Source organism: Protomyctophum parallelum (genome assembly GCF_964188405.1).
Source record: "Protomyctophum parallelum genome assembly, chromosome: 17".
NCBI classification, from domain to species: Eukaryota; Metazoa; Chordata; class Actinopteri; order Myctophiformes; family Myctophidae; genus Protomyctophum; species Protomyctophum parallelum.
The window spans coordinates 23553969-23574669 of NC_139719.1; the positions used below are offsets into that span (position 1 = coordinate 23553969).

Below are 20701 nucleotides of genomic sequence, written 5' to 3' on the forward strand. Positions count from 1 at the left end.
GGGAACCACTGCGCTACACAGTTTAGTGCTTTCTCTGGGTATAATCCCCCCCCCCCCCCCATAAAAAATAAAATCCGGAGCTATGCCCCTAGGTGGTCAGTCTCAGGTGCCCAGTTCTCTCTCTCCCTTTCCTTTAAGATGGTGGTCCCCCACGGGATTTGTGTATGTGGGAATATCTACAGTATCACACCTGAGTTCCGTCAGATGTTCAAAGCCAGTACTGTCAGGCCATTATTTGATGAAATCAAGCAGGACCCGGAGCATTGGCATTCACTCCTTTTCACTTCTAAAAATGAGCATTTCTCTTAGTTTTAGGTCTGGAAGAACCAGACCTGAAATTAAATATAATATATGAAATGCCCTATGATGGAATGGTTCATAATAATAATCTCCTGAACTTGTATTGGCTAAATATTTAAGTCTCCTCTCTGACTTTGACTGAAGTCTGAAATTGGGCAAAGATTGTTGCAATAACAACAGTTACATCGTTCAGGGCAGTAGAACATTTGGATCATATTGAAGCTCAGACACTTTTACCCCAGTCATTAATGACCCTGACTTCTTTCTACCAGGTGTCTTAGAATCAGGTTTCAAACATTGGGATTTAAAGGTTATATCACGTCCTTCTGGGACCTGTTTGAGTCCTCATGACCTTTAACCCATTCTGGGCGGGAACCCCTTTTGGTGTTTTAAACATTATGTTATAATTTAGCTATTTTTGAAAAATCGTGAAAATATTTATTTCAGAAAACTGGAGGATTTAGAAGATTTTTTTAAATTTTTGAGGTCAAGCCTAAATGGGTTCATCAGATAGAGCAATGTAGAAACATGTATCCAGTTATTATATCATAATGTACACGCACGCGTGCTGCGCGCACGTACGCCCCCACACACACGCAGCGTTATACGAATATACGTTGTTGACAGGTGTCCCTCAGGGGTCTATAATTGGTCCCCTCCTATTTTCCCTGTATACTGTTGTACACTCACAGTGGCCATGACGCATTGTCGGTTTGTAGGTCTGCTATTTATTTCACGCCAAATGTTGACCCAATATTCATGACGTAACATGTCGATTTGCTCAGACACATATGACGTAAATTCTCCATTCTTTGTCAATGGGAATTTAACAAAAATACCGATTTGCTCAGACACATACAGTATGTCCTTTGTGTAGGACGAAAATAGTCTACTCGTCTACATATGATGAAATTTCTCCATTAATTACTTGCGCAAGCAGAGCGCGCAAGTAATAATTTCGCCCGGTCTTCGTTCACCGTGACAGCCAACCCGCCATTTGATGTGTATGCAAAAAAAACCAGCAAATCCATGCCTGGTTTGCTGGGACCAGATTACATAAATGACCATATGTCTATATATACTATATACATAATCAGTAAAATAAAATAGCAAATTGTGCCTGATCTGCTGGGACCAGAGTATGTGGTGTGTATATGTATGACTAGCTCTCAATGATGACGTAAGAAATATGGTCATTTATGTAATCTGGTCCCAGCAAACCAGGCACAAATCTGCTGTTTTATTTGCATATGCATCAAATGGCGGGTTGGCTGGGACGGTTTTTAGATCATGTATATTTTAACAAATGTGAAAGTATTATTACAGAAATTGAAGTTAGAGACACCTATTACTCTGATCATGATTTAGTATTAATATCACTATATTCCAAGATGAAATACATTTAAAACAATTTACAATTTAGAATAAATAATAGAATAATTATACTGTATAACATATTTTAATTCAGTTTATATACCTTTTTTTTCATCACATATCCATGATTTATTTTTCTTTAAAAAACTAAAAAGGGATCCAGAACATATCTAAATCGATAAAACTGTATTTCTTATATAGATAGAAACTTGAACCATACTTAATAATACTAGGTGTTTATATGCATAAAGTAGGTAGGTAGCAAATAGTTACACCTAATAATTAGACATTTCAAACGTTCCTTCACAGAGATACTGAGATTTGACAGTTTACAGCGGTCAAAAGTACTTGCGCGCTCTGCTTGCGCACTAGTTGGCCATTTATGGCCTACCAGTGTGCAACAAGCAAGTATGCACTCGACAGAGTGCAGTTCTAGTTGTTAATGGGATGTGTTAGGACAAAAATCTACACTGTAGCTGAATATAGGAGGGGCTAGCGCCCAAGAAAAAATAAAACATCCTTATTGGCTGATTTTATTGTCTCTGATATTGAAAATTGTCTGTTTTGTACTGAAGCAGATACATCAGCGTCTTAGAAAAGTATTCTAGCAGTTGATCAAATATTATCTTCTGTAAAATAAAGAAAAAAAGTGAATTAATCTGATACTCCCATGTTCAATGGTCTATGCCTAATCTACTGTTCTGCCTATTACACAGGAGGAAAACCCTCCTCCAAGCTCAAGATGCAAATGTCACCCCTACTTTCTGACAAATTAAATATTCATGCTTCCCATCATTACAGAGCATTACAGTATTCTGCCCTCCAGGACGAAGACTTGAGTGCTATACATTGTGTGTGTGTGTGTGTGTGTGTGTGTGTGTGTGTGTGTGTGTGTGTGTGTGTGTGTGTGTGTGTGTGTGTGTGTGTGTGTGTGTGTGTGTGTGTGTGTGTGTGTCGTTCGTGCGTGCGTGTGTGCGGCCTCGGACGACAATATGCACCATGGATGCTGTTTAGCTTCACTCATCATGCCAAGAAAGTGATCACAACAGAAGTAGCCTCGGTACCTATAGGCTTTTATTTTCCTTTGCATTCGGCTCAAAAATGAAAGCCTCAAAAATGAACCACGTGACCGAAAGCTCGGTCACGTGGTTCATGTAATCGCGCGAGCCCATAGACTCCATATGCATTCCGTAAACTTCCGGTGTCCCTATTCGCAAATATAAGTCTATGTAGGAGACTGGCCCCATGAAGTGAACAGAGTTGTCGTAACTCTGTCTTACTCTATGGCTCTGGGCCAGGCTACAACAGAAGTGACACACGTCTCTTAAAGGGACGCTTCACTCTTTTTGCAAATACGTTTGGAAGTTTTAGAACACTTTCCCAGGGTCTCTATGTGTGTAATATGTGTGGTTTTAGATATTTTAGATTTTAGCAGTGTCCACGATGTCATGGACACTGGGCTCACTTACTTCCTGGACTACATGTTATCTCAGTAAGACAGCCCTCCCCCTATCCACAAGGAGGAGCAGTGCACCAAAGCATTATGGGAATTGTTGTCCAGATTTCAAGGAGCTGAGGTCACCCACCCCATCCATCCATCCATCCAAAGTGGCTGTGTTGTGTCCACAGGTCTATTCTTAGCACGGCGGGGACCTCCTGGTCACATCAGTCAAAGCTCCATTAGTAGCAGGGCCGTCATTAAAGCCTCTTCCATTACCCAGAGGCCTCAGGTTATCCGTGACAGCCAGGAGATTGAGAGAAAATATTAATAAAAAAAGATTATCATACGGTGTGCATGTACAGTGTGTGTGTGTTCTCACTCAGACCCATCACTACCCCTGTCGCTGCTGATAATAGGGCTTTGTGTGTGTGTGTGTGTGTGTGTGTGTGTGTGTGTGTGTGTGTGTGTGTGTGTGTGTGTGCGCCCCCCCGTGAATGGGGAGCATATGGTGATGGTTTTAGTGAGAGCACAGCAGGAGTTATGACTCCCTGGGGTCCCACTAGCATGTATTATTCATATTTTAGCATGTCTGATTAGCCACTCAGCTTAGGTTTGTTTACAGGCAGTATGTATTTGAATTTGTACATGCAGTACAGTAGCATGTGCTCTTCAGCTGTGTTGATTTCGTTGACTAAAACTAAGAATAATGTTCGTCCGACTGCCTTTTTTCACTGACGAAAACTAAATTTAAACTAAATGAAAACTAAGCTATGATGACTAAAACTAAGACTAAATATACTAACAATTTCGTCAACAGGACAACTGGACTAAAATGTTCGGAAGGGACTAGTGGACAAGAGATCCAGTAAAGACAAGTCATTTTTCACTTGGTTGCATGCTGAAAATAGCCGATCTACAAGCTCACAACGCGTCGCCTTATGATATTTAGTCGACTAAAACTAGACTAGCACTAAAACATTCCGGGTGACTAAAATGTGACTGAAACGAAGTGAAAACTATTCAAGAGACTATGACTAAAACTAAAATAGAAATTTGCTGCCAAAAACAACACTGTTCTTTAGGTACCTTGTGAATGTGGTCAATTATTAAGTAAAACTAAAAAACCCTTAAATCTCTTTATATTGTTGAATGAGAACAATGATTATTTTTTTATCTTAATTGAAAATGTGGCCGTTTGCAGGCCGTGTTATTCTAGTAATCGTAATAGTGGTTACCCTAATTTAATTGTACACAATTTAGACAATTTGTAACCGGCATCAAATAAAATTAATCTATTTGAAATATGTTCTGCTTATAAAACCTTCCACTTTCAGCTATTGTAGGCTATATTTTGGTCAAACATTATTGAAAATAGGGGATTGGCTATTTTACCTATTTCTGAACTAGATTTTTTGTAAAGACCGAGGAGAGAGAGAGAACATGAAGACTTAAGTGCTGTGTGTGTCCATGGGTTCCAAAAATAAATAGAGGACAGTCCGATAAATAAATTAAATCCATTAGACCCATTTCAGAATCTCCTCTATCCTCCTGTATCTACTCCAGCACGTGGAGTGAGTACAGTAAGTGTGTGTGTGTGTGTGTGTGTGTGTGTGTGGGGGGGGGGGGGGGGGTTGCGTGTGTGTGTGTGTGTGGTTGCGTGTGCGTGCGTAAAGTGCAGGAGAAGCATATGGCACTTGTTGTTGTTGTCAAAAGTGGAGTTGGAATCCTGCCTTTTAAACTGTGACGTCTCAGTGACTCTGACTTCTGGTTTTTGAGCCCAACCGATGGCAGCTTTTTGCGTCCGATCACGAGTCCCAAACCACAGATTTTATATTCAAATAAATATAAATATTTAGGGTTAACCCTTTTCCAAAAAAAGAAGAAATCTATTAGTCAACAACGAGATTTCGTTGTCCCCCAGGTGTGGCGGGGCACCATAGCCCGGATGCGCTACCGGCGGATGCGCGCGGCCCTCATCATCCTGCGGGCGTACCGCCGCTACAAGGTCAAGTCCTACATCCGCGAGGTCAACCGGCGCTTCAAGAACGTGCGCTCCATGAAGGACTACGGCCGCCACGTCAAGTGGCCCACGCCGCCCAAAGTCCTGCGCAAGTTCGAGGAGGCCCTCAAGAGCATCTATAACAGGTAGTTAAACCAATTTTGGGGCGGGAACACCTTTTGGTATTAGCATTTATGTTATGCTTTAGCTATTGAAAAATAGCAGATCTACAAGCTCATAGCGTGCCACCGAGTGGCACGCTATGAGCTTGTAGGTCTGCTATTTTTGAAAAATCGAAGAACGACTGACAGAAACATGGCTTTTTAGAATCTGATCTCAGGTCAAAATGGGTTAAATAGACAATACAGGGGATTGGATCCATTTCACACGCACACGCACACAGCTAAACTCATGATCTAGGAGGCTAGACGATGGGCTCAGAGGAGAGTACCAGCTCGTTCAACACACGCTGCAATACGTTACTTTTGTGTGTGTGTGTGTCCTCCTCACATACAGTACAAACGCACATACTGTACATACAAGACAGCACAGTTAAAGCCTGATAAAATTGCAACGCGTTACATTAATGTACATAAGCCGCCCCCCAAAAAATTGATTTATGAAGAAACTGTGGATGGGTTTAAGTTGTTAATAGGCGGTGCCATTGTGTGAGTTTAGTGGAGTTCCATCCAGTGGGGTTTCCTTTGAAGACGCTTACACGTGTTTTCCTCCCGCCTCGGGGCGCACACTGAGCATTGATTTATGTCCCACCGCCACCTTCAAAGCCCCACCACCTCCTTTCGTCCACACTATCTATTCCACAGTACTATAGAAAGTAGCCTTCCAATAAAAAGAAGGTCAGGTGTCCGCAACAGTCATTGGAAAGCTTGACTGAAGTCGACCGCACTGGCACGCACACACACACACACACACACACACACACACACACACACACACACACACACACACACACACACCTGTCTTATGGAAGATGCGCCTGTCAAGGCCTCGTGCAACCAAGATCCTGGAACGAAAGTCGATTTCCCTTTGTTCGCGTTTGTGCGCCGTCTTGCACGTGTACATCCTCGTGCATGTTGCATGCACGTACTGTATGCATGATGTGTGCTTCTCTTTGTATGTGCGTGCGCGTGTGTGTGTGCTTGATTGTGTTCTGTGCGCCCCTGCAGGTGGTGGGCGTGGACGCTGATCAAAGAGCTGACTCCAGAGGAGGCCCTGCAGGTGAGGGCCAAGGTCGCCACCCTGGAGGCCCTGAAGGGTCAGAGGTCAGACATGGGCCTCCAGAGGGCCTGGGAGGGGAACTACCTGGTGAGTTCGGTGCCGTACAGTAAATGGCATGTGCAGTGTGCACATGCCATTTACTGTACGTATATTCGCATGCACTTCTGTCTTTGTGAGTCATACTTGGTTGTGCGCACTGCGCAGTTGTCATGATTTGCAAACTCACAACCCTGTCGTGTTTTCCGGCCACTTAACACCCACACGCAAACCAAGTATACAACGTATCAGGCATTGTGTCCGGCGTCCGCTCAGCGTGTCATCGTCTTTGTACAGTAACTGTTTCCACTATATGGAAGCACGCGAATAGCCATTGTGTGAACCCACGGTGAACCCAACCTGCCTCTGGCTGCATGCAAGCGTTCCTTGTCCTATCAGAAATGGGCGCCGTCTTACTCACTCACGTGCTTCTCTCTTCCCGTCGAGTCAGAAGCGAGACAGCCCTGAGACGGCCTCGTCGTTCACGCTGGTCTCCAGCGAGCTGCAGCGGAAGGACAAGTTCATGAGAGTCCTGTTCTCCTGCAACGTGCGCAAGGTACGTTATGCTATAGTATACCCTATATCTGCCTGAGAGCGCTCCATGTTAGTGGAGGTGAATGGGAATGTAGCACGCACACACACGTAGCAGGGTGACTGACGAGGGGGCTTTGTGTTTCCGCAGATCAACCGCTTCCACAAGGCAGAGGACCGCACTGTTCTGCTCACTGACCGCCACCTGTACAAGATGGACCCCCTGAAGCAGTACAAGCCCATGAAGAGCATCCCCCTCTACAACGTACGTACAGTATGCCACCACCCGGCATAATGAACACTCCTCTAGCAATGCTACTACCCACTGCTATGTACACACACACACACGTGCACACACACGCACGTGTGCACACACACACACACACACACACACACACACACACACACACACACACTGCTGCTGCATGTACTGTAGTTGGTCGCTGCAATTCCAAATGTCTATAGAATGTTTAAGCTGTTGATGGCTGTTAGGGGCTGTTCTGTAAGCCAGAGTTGCTTTCGTTGTATAGCGACGATCCCACACTCATTTGAGGTATTTTTTTTTGTTGCACAGTACATTATTTATTTGTCCTCTGCATTACCCAATGCCCATCCTAACTATTTCTTGGACACATACAGTAGAAGCAGTGGGAAGGCAAAACCACGTGGAGCTGTCTAGAACAAGGTGTGTTTGTCTGCACTGCATGTACTGTATGTGTGCGTCCTTACAAACATACATGTTTCTGACTGCAAACAGATGCGAGCGACCCCCCTACGAGTGAAGATTTGTCTAAATCTTTTTGAAAATAGCAGATCTACAAGCTCACAACACGCGAGCCGTTGTGAAGTTTGTAGACCTGCTATTTTTGAAGAGCCGGATAATTAAAAAGGGCTTTAAAGTGTTTAAACTGTTCCTCCTTTGTATTTATCTGGGGACCCCCCAAGGACCCCTGGGTGTTACCAGACCCAGAAACACTGATTACTGATAGATCACAGAATAGATAGGGGCGATCCGTGTCTTTGGCCTCAGAGATTTGACAGCACACATCCATTATATTCATTCATTGATGGGTCCCTATTGTCAATTTTTAATCTGCAAAAATGTATCATCATTTCTTAAAGGAGCTCTAGGGAGCAAGACCTTTCCAAGTGTCTTTCATGGATGTGTTCAGCGGGATCTTGGATGATATCGTAGCCTAATACTGGTAGATTTCTAGGCTAATTGAATGTGTCGAAGCACTCGGGGAACAATGATTTATGGACGTTGCGGTAATGCTGTATATGAATGAACCAAATTGCTTTCTGAAATTACCACTGTAGTACAGCGAGAAGTGATTAGTGATTCACTGTCTCTGTGATCCTGTGGAAAACATGTAGACATGCCAAACTGTCGCCTGGCTCTACAATTGGCTGCTTTTCATATTCACACTCTGTGATAGGCCCATTAAGGCGGCCAAACATACACAGCACATGAGGTTGTTTCCATGGCAAAAGCGTGTGTGTGTGTGTGTGTGTGTGCGGGGTGTGACTGTATTGATGTCCATGCGATGCATGTGTGCCTTTGTATTGACTTTGCACTTTCAGCACATCCACTTCCACACAAGCAGCCCCGGCCTGGTCCTCAGAAACTCATATTTTATGTAACATACAGTACACACACCCACACAACAACCAAACCTTCTCCTTATTCATTAGTCCATTCTAAATCATGACAATTTTCTGAAAGATTTGAGGCGCATTTTAAAGATTTTTCAAAAATAGCAGACCTACAAGCTCATAGCGCGCCACTCGGTGGCTTGTAGATCTGCTATTTTTCAATAGCTAAATTTTAACATAATGTATGTAACCACCAAAAGGGGTTCCTGCTCGAAATAGGTTAATGCAGTGTCTCAATCAACGTATAACACGGAATGTTTTAGAGTTTTGGAGGAGAGCGATTTGCACTTGGACGCGTTCCTGTTTTCCAGCATTACCCCTTCGCTGTTGATACGTTCTCCCACTGAGATTTAGAGACATTTTATTTATTAATGCAATATTTCTAACACAGACCTAGCCAAGCATCAGCGCCATGACACTGACAAACAATAGCATGCTGCACAGATGATTGATCCCCTTTTTGCTAGCTTTAAGCAGCCCTGGGGTGAAGGAGACATGGGGGGCCGGTGTACTACTGACCTTGGGGGGGGGGGGGGGGGGGGGGGGGGGTGAGCACTGTGAATCGTGCCATTTTATCATGATTATTGTGAGGACCTATTATATGAAGATAGGTTGAAAAGTGGTGAAGTGGTCCTTTTAGTCTCGTGCAGAAGGCTTTCGGCAGGCTGCATGCATGCCGACCAGAGCACTACTCGAGACGGACACAACGAGGTAGCATCGTATACAGTACACAATACACCGGCGTGTAGATCAGTGACAGTCACAGACGTTCAAGCCCTGCAGGGACTGTGGGTGGGTGTGTATAGGCGTGACTGTGTGCGAAGCGTTCGATGAGCCGCAGGTCAAGCGAACCGTGAAGAGCAGTTAGCTGGTCGTTGATTAGCGGCGATAAGCTATAGATAACCCTCCGGCTGCACCCGCCTCCTCCCCACTCCCCTCCCCCCACTGTGTATTTACTGCTGCGTTAGGGGGAACAAAAGGGTGACGAAGGCATCCTGATGGATGTGCTCCGTACCTCCACACAGTTCCGGCGTGGAGCGGAGCGGCTGTCGAATCAGGGGATTTATGTGGCAATTAAACCATTTAGACCTGAGATCGGATTCTAAACAAATGTCTTCTATGCATCCTGACAGTTTTCAGAAATGTCGTTCTTCGATTTTTCAAAAATAGCAGACCTACAAGCTCGTAGCGCGCCACTCGGTGGCGCGCTATGAGCTTGTAGATCTGCTATTTTTCAATAGCTAAAGCATAACGTAACGCTGACACCAAAAGGGGTTCCCCGCCCGAAATGGGTTATCGCCCGTGCTTCAAGACCACATGGAACGTTTTTCTTTTCCACGCCCTTGAGAAAGTAAAAAGTATGCCGCTAAAGAAATGTGTGTGTGTGGGGGGGGGGAGTCATGCCCGTTCCCCATCGCCACCTCTTCTTCCTGATCGCCTCTCTCACAGGTTTCTCTTCTCCATTTTCCCCCCATTTCATTTTCCATCCTCCTTTCCCCCCCCTGACATATGTTCTATTCCTGCCTATGCAGCTCCACCCATCCCCACCTCCCTCCCTCTCTCTCTCTCTCTCTCTCTCTCTCTCTCTCTCTCTCTCTCTCTCTCTCTCTCTTGCTCTTCTCTGGTTCCGCCGTTGTCATGCCAACTTCCCTGGAGACTGCGTTGTCATGGATACGAAAGCGGGGCAGGGCGGCAGATCAGCTGATGTCTGTCTGGTGGTGGTGGCTTTCAGGCATGTGTGTGTGTGTGTGTGTGTGTGTGTGTGTGTGTGTGTGGACGGCCCTCCTCCTACATACTTCTTCCCTCGGCCTGCCCAGTCAGTGTGAGGCTTATTTGTCGTCCCCCTCCAGTTACCCTTCTCACCACGTTGTCTTTTCCATCTCTCCATCCATGCGTCCATCCATCTCTCCTTTATCCATCCATCCATCCATCCATCCAACCACCCATTGGAGTAGCGGTTCTAGGCAGCCGTACCGACATTTAGCTACTTGTACCTGAATGAGTGATGCACTATCCATTCTGTTTTGTGTGTCCACTTGTCCTCCTGACCTCCTTTTACTTTATATAATCCATCCTGTCCTTTCTCACTCGCACGGTAAAAACCCATGCAAGAGCGTTCCTTTAACTCGGAGAAATGGGCCCAGCCGAGGTTAGAATCAACATAATAACGCTTGTGACATATATATAATTATAGCGGACTGTGTAATCTCTAATGAAAGCCCGACCTTTTCCCTCAACAAACATCCATAGCGGGCTCTTCTGGTTGCCCTCACGACCGGAGAGGTCACGCAGCTCGCCTCATTATATTAGATCCATTTAGCCACCCTCCTCTCTTCTCATTCCCATTATCCTTCCCTTCATCTCTACCGTTATGTAACCGACCTGTGGCTTCCTGAAGCCGCGCTCCTCAAACATGTTCATGTCCGACGACCCATTGGTCCGCTGACCCCCGTTTTGAAGGGATTCAAACGCCATGAGAGACACATTTGTCAAGATTTGTCCACATTTTCCAAAATGGCAGATGTACAAGCTCACCACGCGACGTGTGGTGAGCTTGTAGTTAGTTCGCCTATTTTGGAAAATAAACTAGGCCTTGAGGTGTTTTAGCTGTTCTTTCTTAAGTTATTTTGCTGGACCCCGGCACTCTGAGAGGGGTCCGGGGATATGGGAGGAATGTTCAATCCCTATCCCCATGACGGTGGACTGTAAACGCTCTCGTCAACCATGCCGACTGTTACTGCTACACGTTTAGCATGTAGCATCTGTATCGCAGATTTGCAGAAACAAATGATCGTCCCGCAACAAAAGTGGCGATAAGTAAAATAATCTATCATTATGCGAGTCGTTAGAACAACGACTCTCATTCCAATCAATTAGTCCTTTTAATATAAATGTAAATGTAACCCGGCACTGTGTAATTAACATGTGGGTGGTTGACAGGGGGGGGGGGGGGGGAGAGAACATGGCTCCGGGCTGTAATTTAGCCCCGATTCTGGGGCACTCGTCACCGAAAAGGGGGAGATGCAAGTCGTGGGCCGTCGTTTGGCAGGTAAGCGGAACTCGTACAGCCCCCGGGGTTGAGGCCTTGTCTTTCTCAGGTAAGAGGAAATCGTACAGCCCCGGGGTTGAGGCCTGTCTTTCTCAGGTAAGAGGAAATCGTACAGCCCCGGGGTTGAGGCCTTGTCTTTCTCAGGTAAGAGGAAATCGTACAGCCCCGGGGTTGAGGCCTTGTCTTTCTCAGGTAAGAGGAAATCGTACAGCCCCCGGGGTTGAGGCCTTGTCTTTCTCAGGTAAGAGGAAATCGTACAGCCCCGGGGTTGAGGCCTTGTCTTTCTGTTCTGACGGAGATGGAGGGAGGATTTGTCTCGGTGTGGCATTCTGCTGAGTGGGTATTAATGTACCTGAAGTGCCTGCCCTCTGGCCCGCTGCGCGCGCACAATGCACTCTCCACTGGCTCCTCGAGGACCTGAGCTTAATACTACAGAGACAGATTAAGAGGGTATAAATAAAATTGAGAGCTATAGGAGGGGTGGAGGGGGGGGGGGGGGATAAGGCAGACTTGAGAGAAAGAGATTGAAGCGCTGGTAGGAACACATTAGAGGCCTATTGAACTCCGTTAGCTGTGTTTACCGGCGCATGCTATCGGTAAGACGAAACGATTCAAGCACGACGCTGGAAATCCTCTGTCGCGCTGATCTCCTCTGGGTGTGTGTGTGTGTGTGTGTGTGTGTGTGTGTGTGTGTGTGGGATGAGGCAGTCTTGATTAAACACCTTGTATGCATCCTGTGGGAACCTGATCAATAGCTCTTCAGTCGCATTCATTTGACTTTAAGGTTCAGAGGTGGGCAGGGGGGGGGGGGACGGGGGGGGTCCGGGGGGGGTCCAGAAAGATATACATCAATAATGCACACTCTGTTTTTGCATGACTGGGCTCTGATCATTAGTCTTCTTCAAGCTCAACATCCTGTAAATTCCCCTTCAAGTTTGCACTTGGGTATACAGATTTTGTGTCCGTCTTTTGTTCGCCAAAGAAGTCTTGCGGTGTTTAGCCACAGCCTATAGTACCGTTCACCATGCTCTAGTGGTTGCACTACACAGAGACAGACCCATTGCCCTGCATTAGACGTCCTATTATTAGCAGCAGTTCCTTCATTGGGGTTTTCACACGTCCCAGAGACGTGTGAGAGAGAGAGAGAGATCTGCTGAATGTACCACGTCCCAATTCACCCCGCTGCCTCTTACGTCTTGTTAAATGAGGGATAATGAATTACAGTTTGCACTCTACAGTACACGAGTACCTCTGCGAATTCATGTCCTTTGGGCTGCGCTGAATTCCTATGCATGTACCGTATACGGTTGTGTATGCGAATATGCATGTTTGCTAATTATGTTGTCATTGAGGAATATACACATGCCTATGTGTGTCCGTACACAGTATCTACAGTGGTGGAAAGTAATTAAGTACAGTTTTGAGGTTTATGTCTCTTTACTTGAGTATTTCCAATTTCCAATAGTTTTACTTCAACTCCACTGTATTTATTTGAAACCTTTAGTTATTAGTTACTTTGTAGATTTTGATTATAATAGTACAATACATTTCGGCCAAAATAGCTCACAATCGTCATAGAATCATACATTTTGAACGTGTGATTAGGCATAATGAGTACTTTCTGCTTTTGCCACTTTAAAGTACATTTTAATGCCAATAGTTTTGGTACTTTTACTCAAATAAATTCCAGACTTTTACTTGTAACAGCCGGATAGTAACCGCAAGGTTCCCAGTTCGAACCCGGGCTCCCCCAGAGTTAGTGTCTTCTTGAGCAAGACTCTGAACCCCTAATTGCTCCCGATGTGCAGGTTGGTGCCTTGCAGGGTTTCCTCCGCCATCGGTGTATGAATGTGTGAGTGTGTGTGAATGTTTTAATGTAATGCACAATCTATGTAAAGCGCCTTGGCTCTATATAAATGCACCATTTACCATCAATGGCAATCGTGTGTGTGTGACACACACACACACGATTGCCATTGATGGTGTGTGTGTGTGTGTGTGTGTGTGTGTGTGTGTGTGTGTGTGTGTGTGTGTGTGTGTGTGTGTGTGTGTGTGTGCGTGTGCGCGTGCGCGTGCGCACGCTCCAGTGTTAATTTTGTTGAGGTTAAGTCGACTAAGGTTTTTCAGAAGACTAAATTGGACTAAGACCTATTGGTGTGTCATTCAAAAGACTACTAAGACTAAATATTTTCAGGCAAAATTAACATTGCATTAAAACCCATTCTGGGCGGGAACCCCTTTTGGTGTTAGCATTATGTTATGCTTTAGCTATTGAAAAATAGCAGATCTACAAGCTCATAGCGCGCCACCGAGCTTGTAGGTCTGCTATTGGTCTGATAGAAACATAGCTTTTTCAGAAAACTGTCATTTTCAAACAGACATTTTTAGAATCTGATCTCAGGTCAAAATGGGTTAAGACTAAGACTAAAAGACTAGAGGTTTGTCAGAAGACTAAATGAAAACATTATGTTATGCTTTAGCTATTGAAAAATAGCAGATCTACAAGCTCATAAGGTCTGCTATTTTTTAAATATTGTGAACATATTTATTTCAGATGTTTTTTCTCCGTGTCCCCTGCAGGTGACGGGGCTGAGCGTGTCCCCGGGGAAGGACCAGCTGGTGGTGTTCCACACCAAGGACAACAGGGACCTGGTGGTGTGTCTGCAGGGCATGGTGCCCGCCGCCGACAACCGCATCGGGGAGCTGGTCGGAACGCTGCTCAGCCACTTCAAGAGGTAAGGGAATGAAGAGTATACGCTAAATGTTTTGATCAATGCTGGCCTGGGCCGTGGCTCAGCGGTCCAGGCACCTTGGCCGGTATAAGCCCAAGTCTGGCAGTGTGCCGCCGGTTTGACTCCCCATCCCGACGGCCTTTACTGCATGTCACCCCCCCCCATCTCTCTCCCTACTGTCTGTCCCTCTATAAAAAATATAAAATAAAGGCGAAAGCCACACAAAAAGTATCAATGCTGCAATATAGAAATACATTTAAGTAAAAGAGTCCGGAATTCAAAATGTACTTGAGTGAAAGTACAAAAGTATTGACATCAAGATGTACTTATGCTGAATTGCTGATGCTGCATCAGACCGTTTTCAGTTTTCTGGGAGTTTAGCTTCCAGATCATGTGATGCATAACAGAAGCACCGCTTCTCCACAAAACCTACTTGAGATACGTAGGTCATTCAACACCTTAAGTCAGAGAGAGAGAGAGAGAGAGAGAGAGAGAGAGAGGTGGGGGGAGCGGGGTGATGGAATGGGATACAGGGACTATGGTGATGGAGGGGCTTGTCATAGAAAGTAATAGGAAGGGAGATTGGGAAGCGAGAGGGATGTAGTGTTGGGCTGTGGTTTGGGCGTGCGTGCGTGTGTGGCGTGCGTGCGTGCGGGTCTTGTGAATTTATGTGTGTGTGTGTGTGTGTGTGTGTGTGTGTGTGTTTGTATGGTACACTCTAAACTCCCTGGTGTTAGTTTAACTCAGAGTTGAGAGTTAACCCATTTTGGGGCAGGAACCCCTTTTGGTGTTAGCATCATGTTATGCCTTAGCTATTGGAAAAATAGCAGATCTACAAGCTCATACGAGCTTGTAGGTCTGCTGTTTTTGAAAAATCGAAGAACCACTGATATAGAAACATAGCTTTTTCAGAAAACTGTCCTGATGTAGAAGACATTTTTTATAATCTGATCTCAGGTCAGAATGGGTTAAATGGACACTGAAGACACTCAGAAATAAGCCAGTGTGACTGTGGAGACTTTCCACTCAGCCTCACAGTGGTGCTGTTCCTCATCGCCGTGGGGACAGACAGCAGGCGGCGGGATGGTGTTCCCCGCTGGGATAAACCCAAAGCCCAAATAGCACCGGGTCCACATCTGTTGACCGTGTTGGTTGCCATGCCACTTCCTGCTTGTCTCCCGTCCTCTAAATGGGTTAGTCCTCCTCGGGTCTGACCCATTTAGGACCGGATTCTACTAAATGTCTTCTAAATCCTGGCCCGCAGACCCTCATCTGAAAATATGTTGTTCCGGGAGCCCCCCCCCCCCCCCCCCAGAAGCAAATGTTTGAGCTAAAAAAACGTTCGCTGTGACAGAATATAATGTGTTCAAAGATTTGCACACGTTTTCACGATGTAAAAACAAATAGCAGATCTACAAGCTCATTCAACAGCTAAAGTTTAAAATAATGGTTAAAGTGGTTAAATGCTAAAGCGACAAAGAGACGCTCCCGTCCTAAATGGGTTAACCCATTTTGACCTGTGGACGATTCTACAAATGCCTTCTAAATCCTGACAGTTTTCTGAAAAACCCATGTTTCTATGTCAGTTGTCAAACTATTTCATGTCAAGGACCCTAGAATTATATGTATTTGGCCTCTGACCCCCATCTCAAAATATGTTGCTCCAGGGACCCTCTGAAAGAATATATATTCAAAGATTTGAGGCACATTTTCACGATTTTTCAAAAATAGCAGATCTACAAGCTATGAGCTTATAGATCTGCTATTTTTCAATAGCTAAAACACCAAAAGGGGTTCCCGCCCAAAATGGGTTAAACTCATAAACCCTATACGGAATAAGCTATGTTGTGCAACAAATAGCAGATTTTCAGGATCAGGAGGCATATTTCCAGACTGTTATGTGTAGCGTTCATAGACTAGGGTTAAGCTACAGACTGTTATGTGTAGCGTTCATAGACTAGGGTTAAGCTACAGACTGTTATGTGTAGCGTTCATAGACTAGGGTTAAGCTACAGACTGTTATGTGTAGCGTTCATAGACTAGGGTTAAGCTACAGACTGTTATGTGTAGCGTTCATAGACTAGGGTTAAGCTACAGACTGTTATGTGTAGCGTTCATAGACTAGGGTTAAGCTACAGACTGTTATGTGTAGCGTTCATAGACTAGGGTTAAGCTACAGACTGTTATGTGTAGCGTTCATAGACTAGGGTTAAGCTACAGACTGTTATGTGTAGCGTTCATAGACTAGGGTTAAGCTACAGACTGTTAAAGGGGCACGGTGGCACAGTTGGTAGTGCTGTCGCCTCACAGCTAGAAGGTCCTGGGTTCGATTCCCGCTGGGGACGCTGTGGGCACTGGCGGCGTGTTCCCTCCTCCGCGTCATCAGTGCCCATACCCGAGGCGGGGGTTGGCGATAGGGCCTTTCTGTGTGGAGTTTGCATGTTCTCCCCGTGTCCCCTAGGGTAGATACCCTCACAAAAACATGCCGTAATCCTGGTCTCTAAAACTACCTCCCCCTGGCCAGCCGGGGCGCCTGATGGAGGGGAAAGGAACTGGTCGGAATAACGTGTCCCTTCCACGTGCTACGTCCGGCCGGGGAAATTCCCCTCTGTCAGGTGAAAAGAAGCAGCTTGGACTCCTCATGCATAGAAGGAGGCATGAGGTCAGTCCGCTGCCCCCCCAGGTTGGCAGAGGAAGTGTAGCGCCCAGGATTACATTAGATAATTGGCACTGGGTGAAAAGAAAACTGGGTTACAAAATCGTGGGATAAAATTTAGAGAAAAAAAAAAGCTACAGACTGTTATGTGTAGCGTTCATAGACTAGGGTTAAGCTACAGACTGTTATGTGTAGCGTTCATAGACTAGGGTTAAGCTACAGACTGTTATGTGTAGCGTTCATAGACTAGGGTTAAGCTACAGACTGTTATGTGTAGCGGTCATAGACTAGGGTTAAGCTACACACGTCTGGGGTTAAGCCAACTCCACTGTTGCCAATACTGGACCGAATGTGTTGCTGTGGCTTAAATAACAAGGGGTTACAGTAAAAAAAAAAAAAAAAAGCTTCAACTCGGTTCAGCTTTCTTCTGTGGATATTCCCTATTTTTCTATTCAGCTCAATTCAGCTACAGTTAGTAATCTTGTTGTTATGATAATCACAACTTTCATTTGATTCATATTCCATAGCCTCGTAAGTCCACCAAGGCCGTGGTGGCACACCCCAAATATTACGTAAACGTCACACACTGCAAATCAATACAAATCAATAGATGACCTAAGATGAAAGAGAATTAATCTGAGAGATGCTTAGAGAGATGGCTGTATTTATATAAGGAGTATAATCTCGCAACACAATCACCATGAGATGAAAAGCAATCGGAGCATTTATTTTACCCACTGAGCGATAAAATAAATACTCATGTCCTCGATTGGGACGATAGCTTCAGTAGCACCAACAGCCCTGCATCCACCACTAGAAGAGACCAAAGAAATGCTGCGCTGGTATGCTGGTGTTTTAGCGTTATGAACTATGATAGATGCGGTGTTGTGAAAGCAAGGACAGTGATTAAATATGACTTTGGAGTGTTATTATGCCTTCCCCTTAGAGGACATTGCTGGGCATCACAGGAACATTGCCTGCGCAGTGAGAGCTCTGACGCACGTACTGTACCCCTCACTGCACCCCCAGAATAGAAAAGGTATAGAAAACACTTGGACAATTATAATGAGAGTGCAAAGAGAACAACATACCGGTATACTATACTGTAGCGCTTCAACAAAGAAACTATAGGATTCCAGGTAAACATGTTATGTTATCTAGCTATCTGTCTATACCATTTAGACCTGAGTTAAAAACATTCACTTTGAAAGAATATATTATTCAAAGATTTGCGCCACATTTTTACGATTTTTCAAAAATAGCAGACCTTCAAGCTCAGATCTGCTGTTTTTCAATAGCTAAATTATAACAATGTTTAAAACACCAAAAAGGGTTCCCGCCCAAAATGGGCTATACCATCATACATCATCTCATGAACAACTGATCTCATGTGATTGGTTAGCCGATTTGCTCGTCTGCATATGACGGTACATGTTCCCTTCATTGTCAATGGCATTTACATTTACGTCATATTTGAGGCACATAATATGACCTCATTTCTCCTTTAGTTTTCAATGGCAAATATGAGACTATAGGAGGTGCTAGCGCCCCTCAAAAAATAAAAAAAATAATCTAACCATACATGGAGAAGACTCGATCTTCACCTAGATTGACCTTGAGCTGACCTGTTCTGACATTCCATATGTTGATATTTTCCCACCCCGTCCTTCCTCTTCGATGTCTCCCTTTTGACTGATACTTCAGTTTACTCTAAGTTTAAAGTGGTTAAAAATCGAAAATGATGCTTTCCATGTTGCTGCCCAAAAAATGAGATACTGCTACCTGGAGATGAAACCCTCTGGACCACCGCCGGTCTCTGTTTTCAAGACCACTGCTTTCTTTCTTGAAGGCACTCTATAATCTATTCTACCGTTGAGATCCTCAGGCTTTGTATAAAGTATACAGAGAACACCAGGTCAGCTCAGTTCATTTCAGTAGCGCACAACGAAAAACAAACAAAAAGATCTTCTTGTGTGTCCTACCGCCTACGATGCTGGAGCATAGACAAACATTTGTTTTCACTCACATGCAATGTGTTATAGTTAACAAGGGAGCAGTGGGCTGGCATTTACCACCGTTTTGCACTCGGATCAATATGAATATCAGCGTTTCGGATAAACGGCACGCGTGCCACCGCAATAACTCACCGAATCCCTGATCATTTACAGGCCTAGACTTTATGCGACACGAGAACCATTTTGCATCTGAGTGGCAGCGTTAACCATAAAGCATTTTAATGAGGGATTTCATCACAATAAAAAAACGACTTGGGCGCGCCTTACCCTTTCATCACATTCACATTCCGCACTCAGCCAAGCATATCATTTCCTTGGTACAGACACACAAAGCTGGGCATATCTATAGCGCCCCTCATAAATGGCAAATAAGTTTAGGGATAAGTGGTATAGACATGGCAGTTATTCTACTCATCGCAGTCTATAGAAGTCATCAAAACCTGACTATAAAACCTTCCCATTTTACCTTGTTTGTTTTGAGAGTTGAGTATGAGAAGAGACACCAATCTATTTAATTAATAAATACCATTGCCATCGATGTACGGCAATTGGTCTTTCATAATGCTTATGATCGATCACCTCGTAATGCTACTTACATTAGCATTGAGTTGCTATCTGTTTCTTTCGATCGACCTCCAATTCCTTGTCCCAGATGGCATTTCTGGTCAAAACAAGGTTTTCTTCACGGCCGATAGCCGACGCCGTAATAGTCGCGATTAGGCTTTCTCATCATCGAGCGGTAGACTGGAAGTGGATGCGACAACACACACACACACACACACACGTGTCGTACGTAACATTTGTAATATCCGGTCACGGGTTTTGGCGTGAATTACAGCAAATGTATTTATTAATCCTCGCCGCTGGTGTATTAATTATTCAATCAGACTCTCTGACAGGCTGAAGCCTCACTGAGGGTTCCAGCTGGGGACGGAGGCACTAATAATATTCACACATTTGTTCCACATACAGTAGCCTAATATGCTTGGGCGTTTCAGGATTTCAAGTCCAAAGCAAACCGATCTAATGAACTCCAGACTGGAGAAAGGATGCCTCTTGGTCCCTCCGGCGGGACACACTTCAGATCTATTATAGATTAAATGGCCCTTTGCAATTCTATTTGTTCCGTCTTTATATGATCTGATATTTGCTTTGAGGATGAGCTGCAATATCCCATCTCGTGTGTGTGTGTGTGTGTGTGTGTGTGTGTGTGTCTGTGTCTGTGTCTGTGTCTGTGTGAGCGTGCGTGCGGGACACATTCACTGTGTGCGCACACACACACCTTTCCCGGCATGTGGGGGTATAATGGGCACATGCTTGATCAATGCCATTCGTTGATGCTATCGTGTTCCATCCAGTGGAAGCTATTGCTCTGTGGGTGCTGGGCCGACACACACACCTGCCACTGGGCCTCACGTAACGACTCTCTGGGTGCTCTGCACACCGACCCATCCATCAAACACGGGCAGAACAAAGGGACACAAACCTGTGTGTGTGGGTGTGTGTGTGTGTGTGTGTGTGTGTGTGTGTGTGTGTGTATTCGACTTATTGTCTGAATGCATGCTGTATGTTGTTATAGGCACGAAAGGGTGTGTGTGTGTGTGTGGGGAAACGTGCTGAGAGGGATTTTGCGCGTATACATGCGTGCGTACTGTGTATATCCAGCCCCTCGG

At 45.0% G+C, this 20701-nt stretch overlaps 1 protein-coding gene across 2 annotated transcripts in view; it reads left to right on the forward strand.

Annotated features, from left to right (window-relative positions):
• myo1d (myosin 1D) overlaps nt 1–20701 on the forward strand; it is a 137960-nt gene that overhangs the window by 85593 nt on the left and 31666 nt on the right. For both annotated transcript variants that reach the window (XM_083787987.1, XM_083787988.1), the window contains exons 17-21: nt 5037–5260; nt 6302–6440; nt 6841–6945; nt 7072–7185; nt 14206–14360. In XM_083787987.1, coding sequence (XP_083644113.1) covers nt 5037–5260; nt 6302–6440; nt 6841–6945; nt 7072–7185; nt 14206–14360 — 737 coding nt within the window. The remainder of the gene's footprint in view (nt 1–5036; nt 5261–6301; nt 6441–6840; nt 6946–7071; nt 7186–14205; nt 14361–20701) is intronic.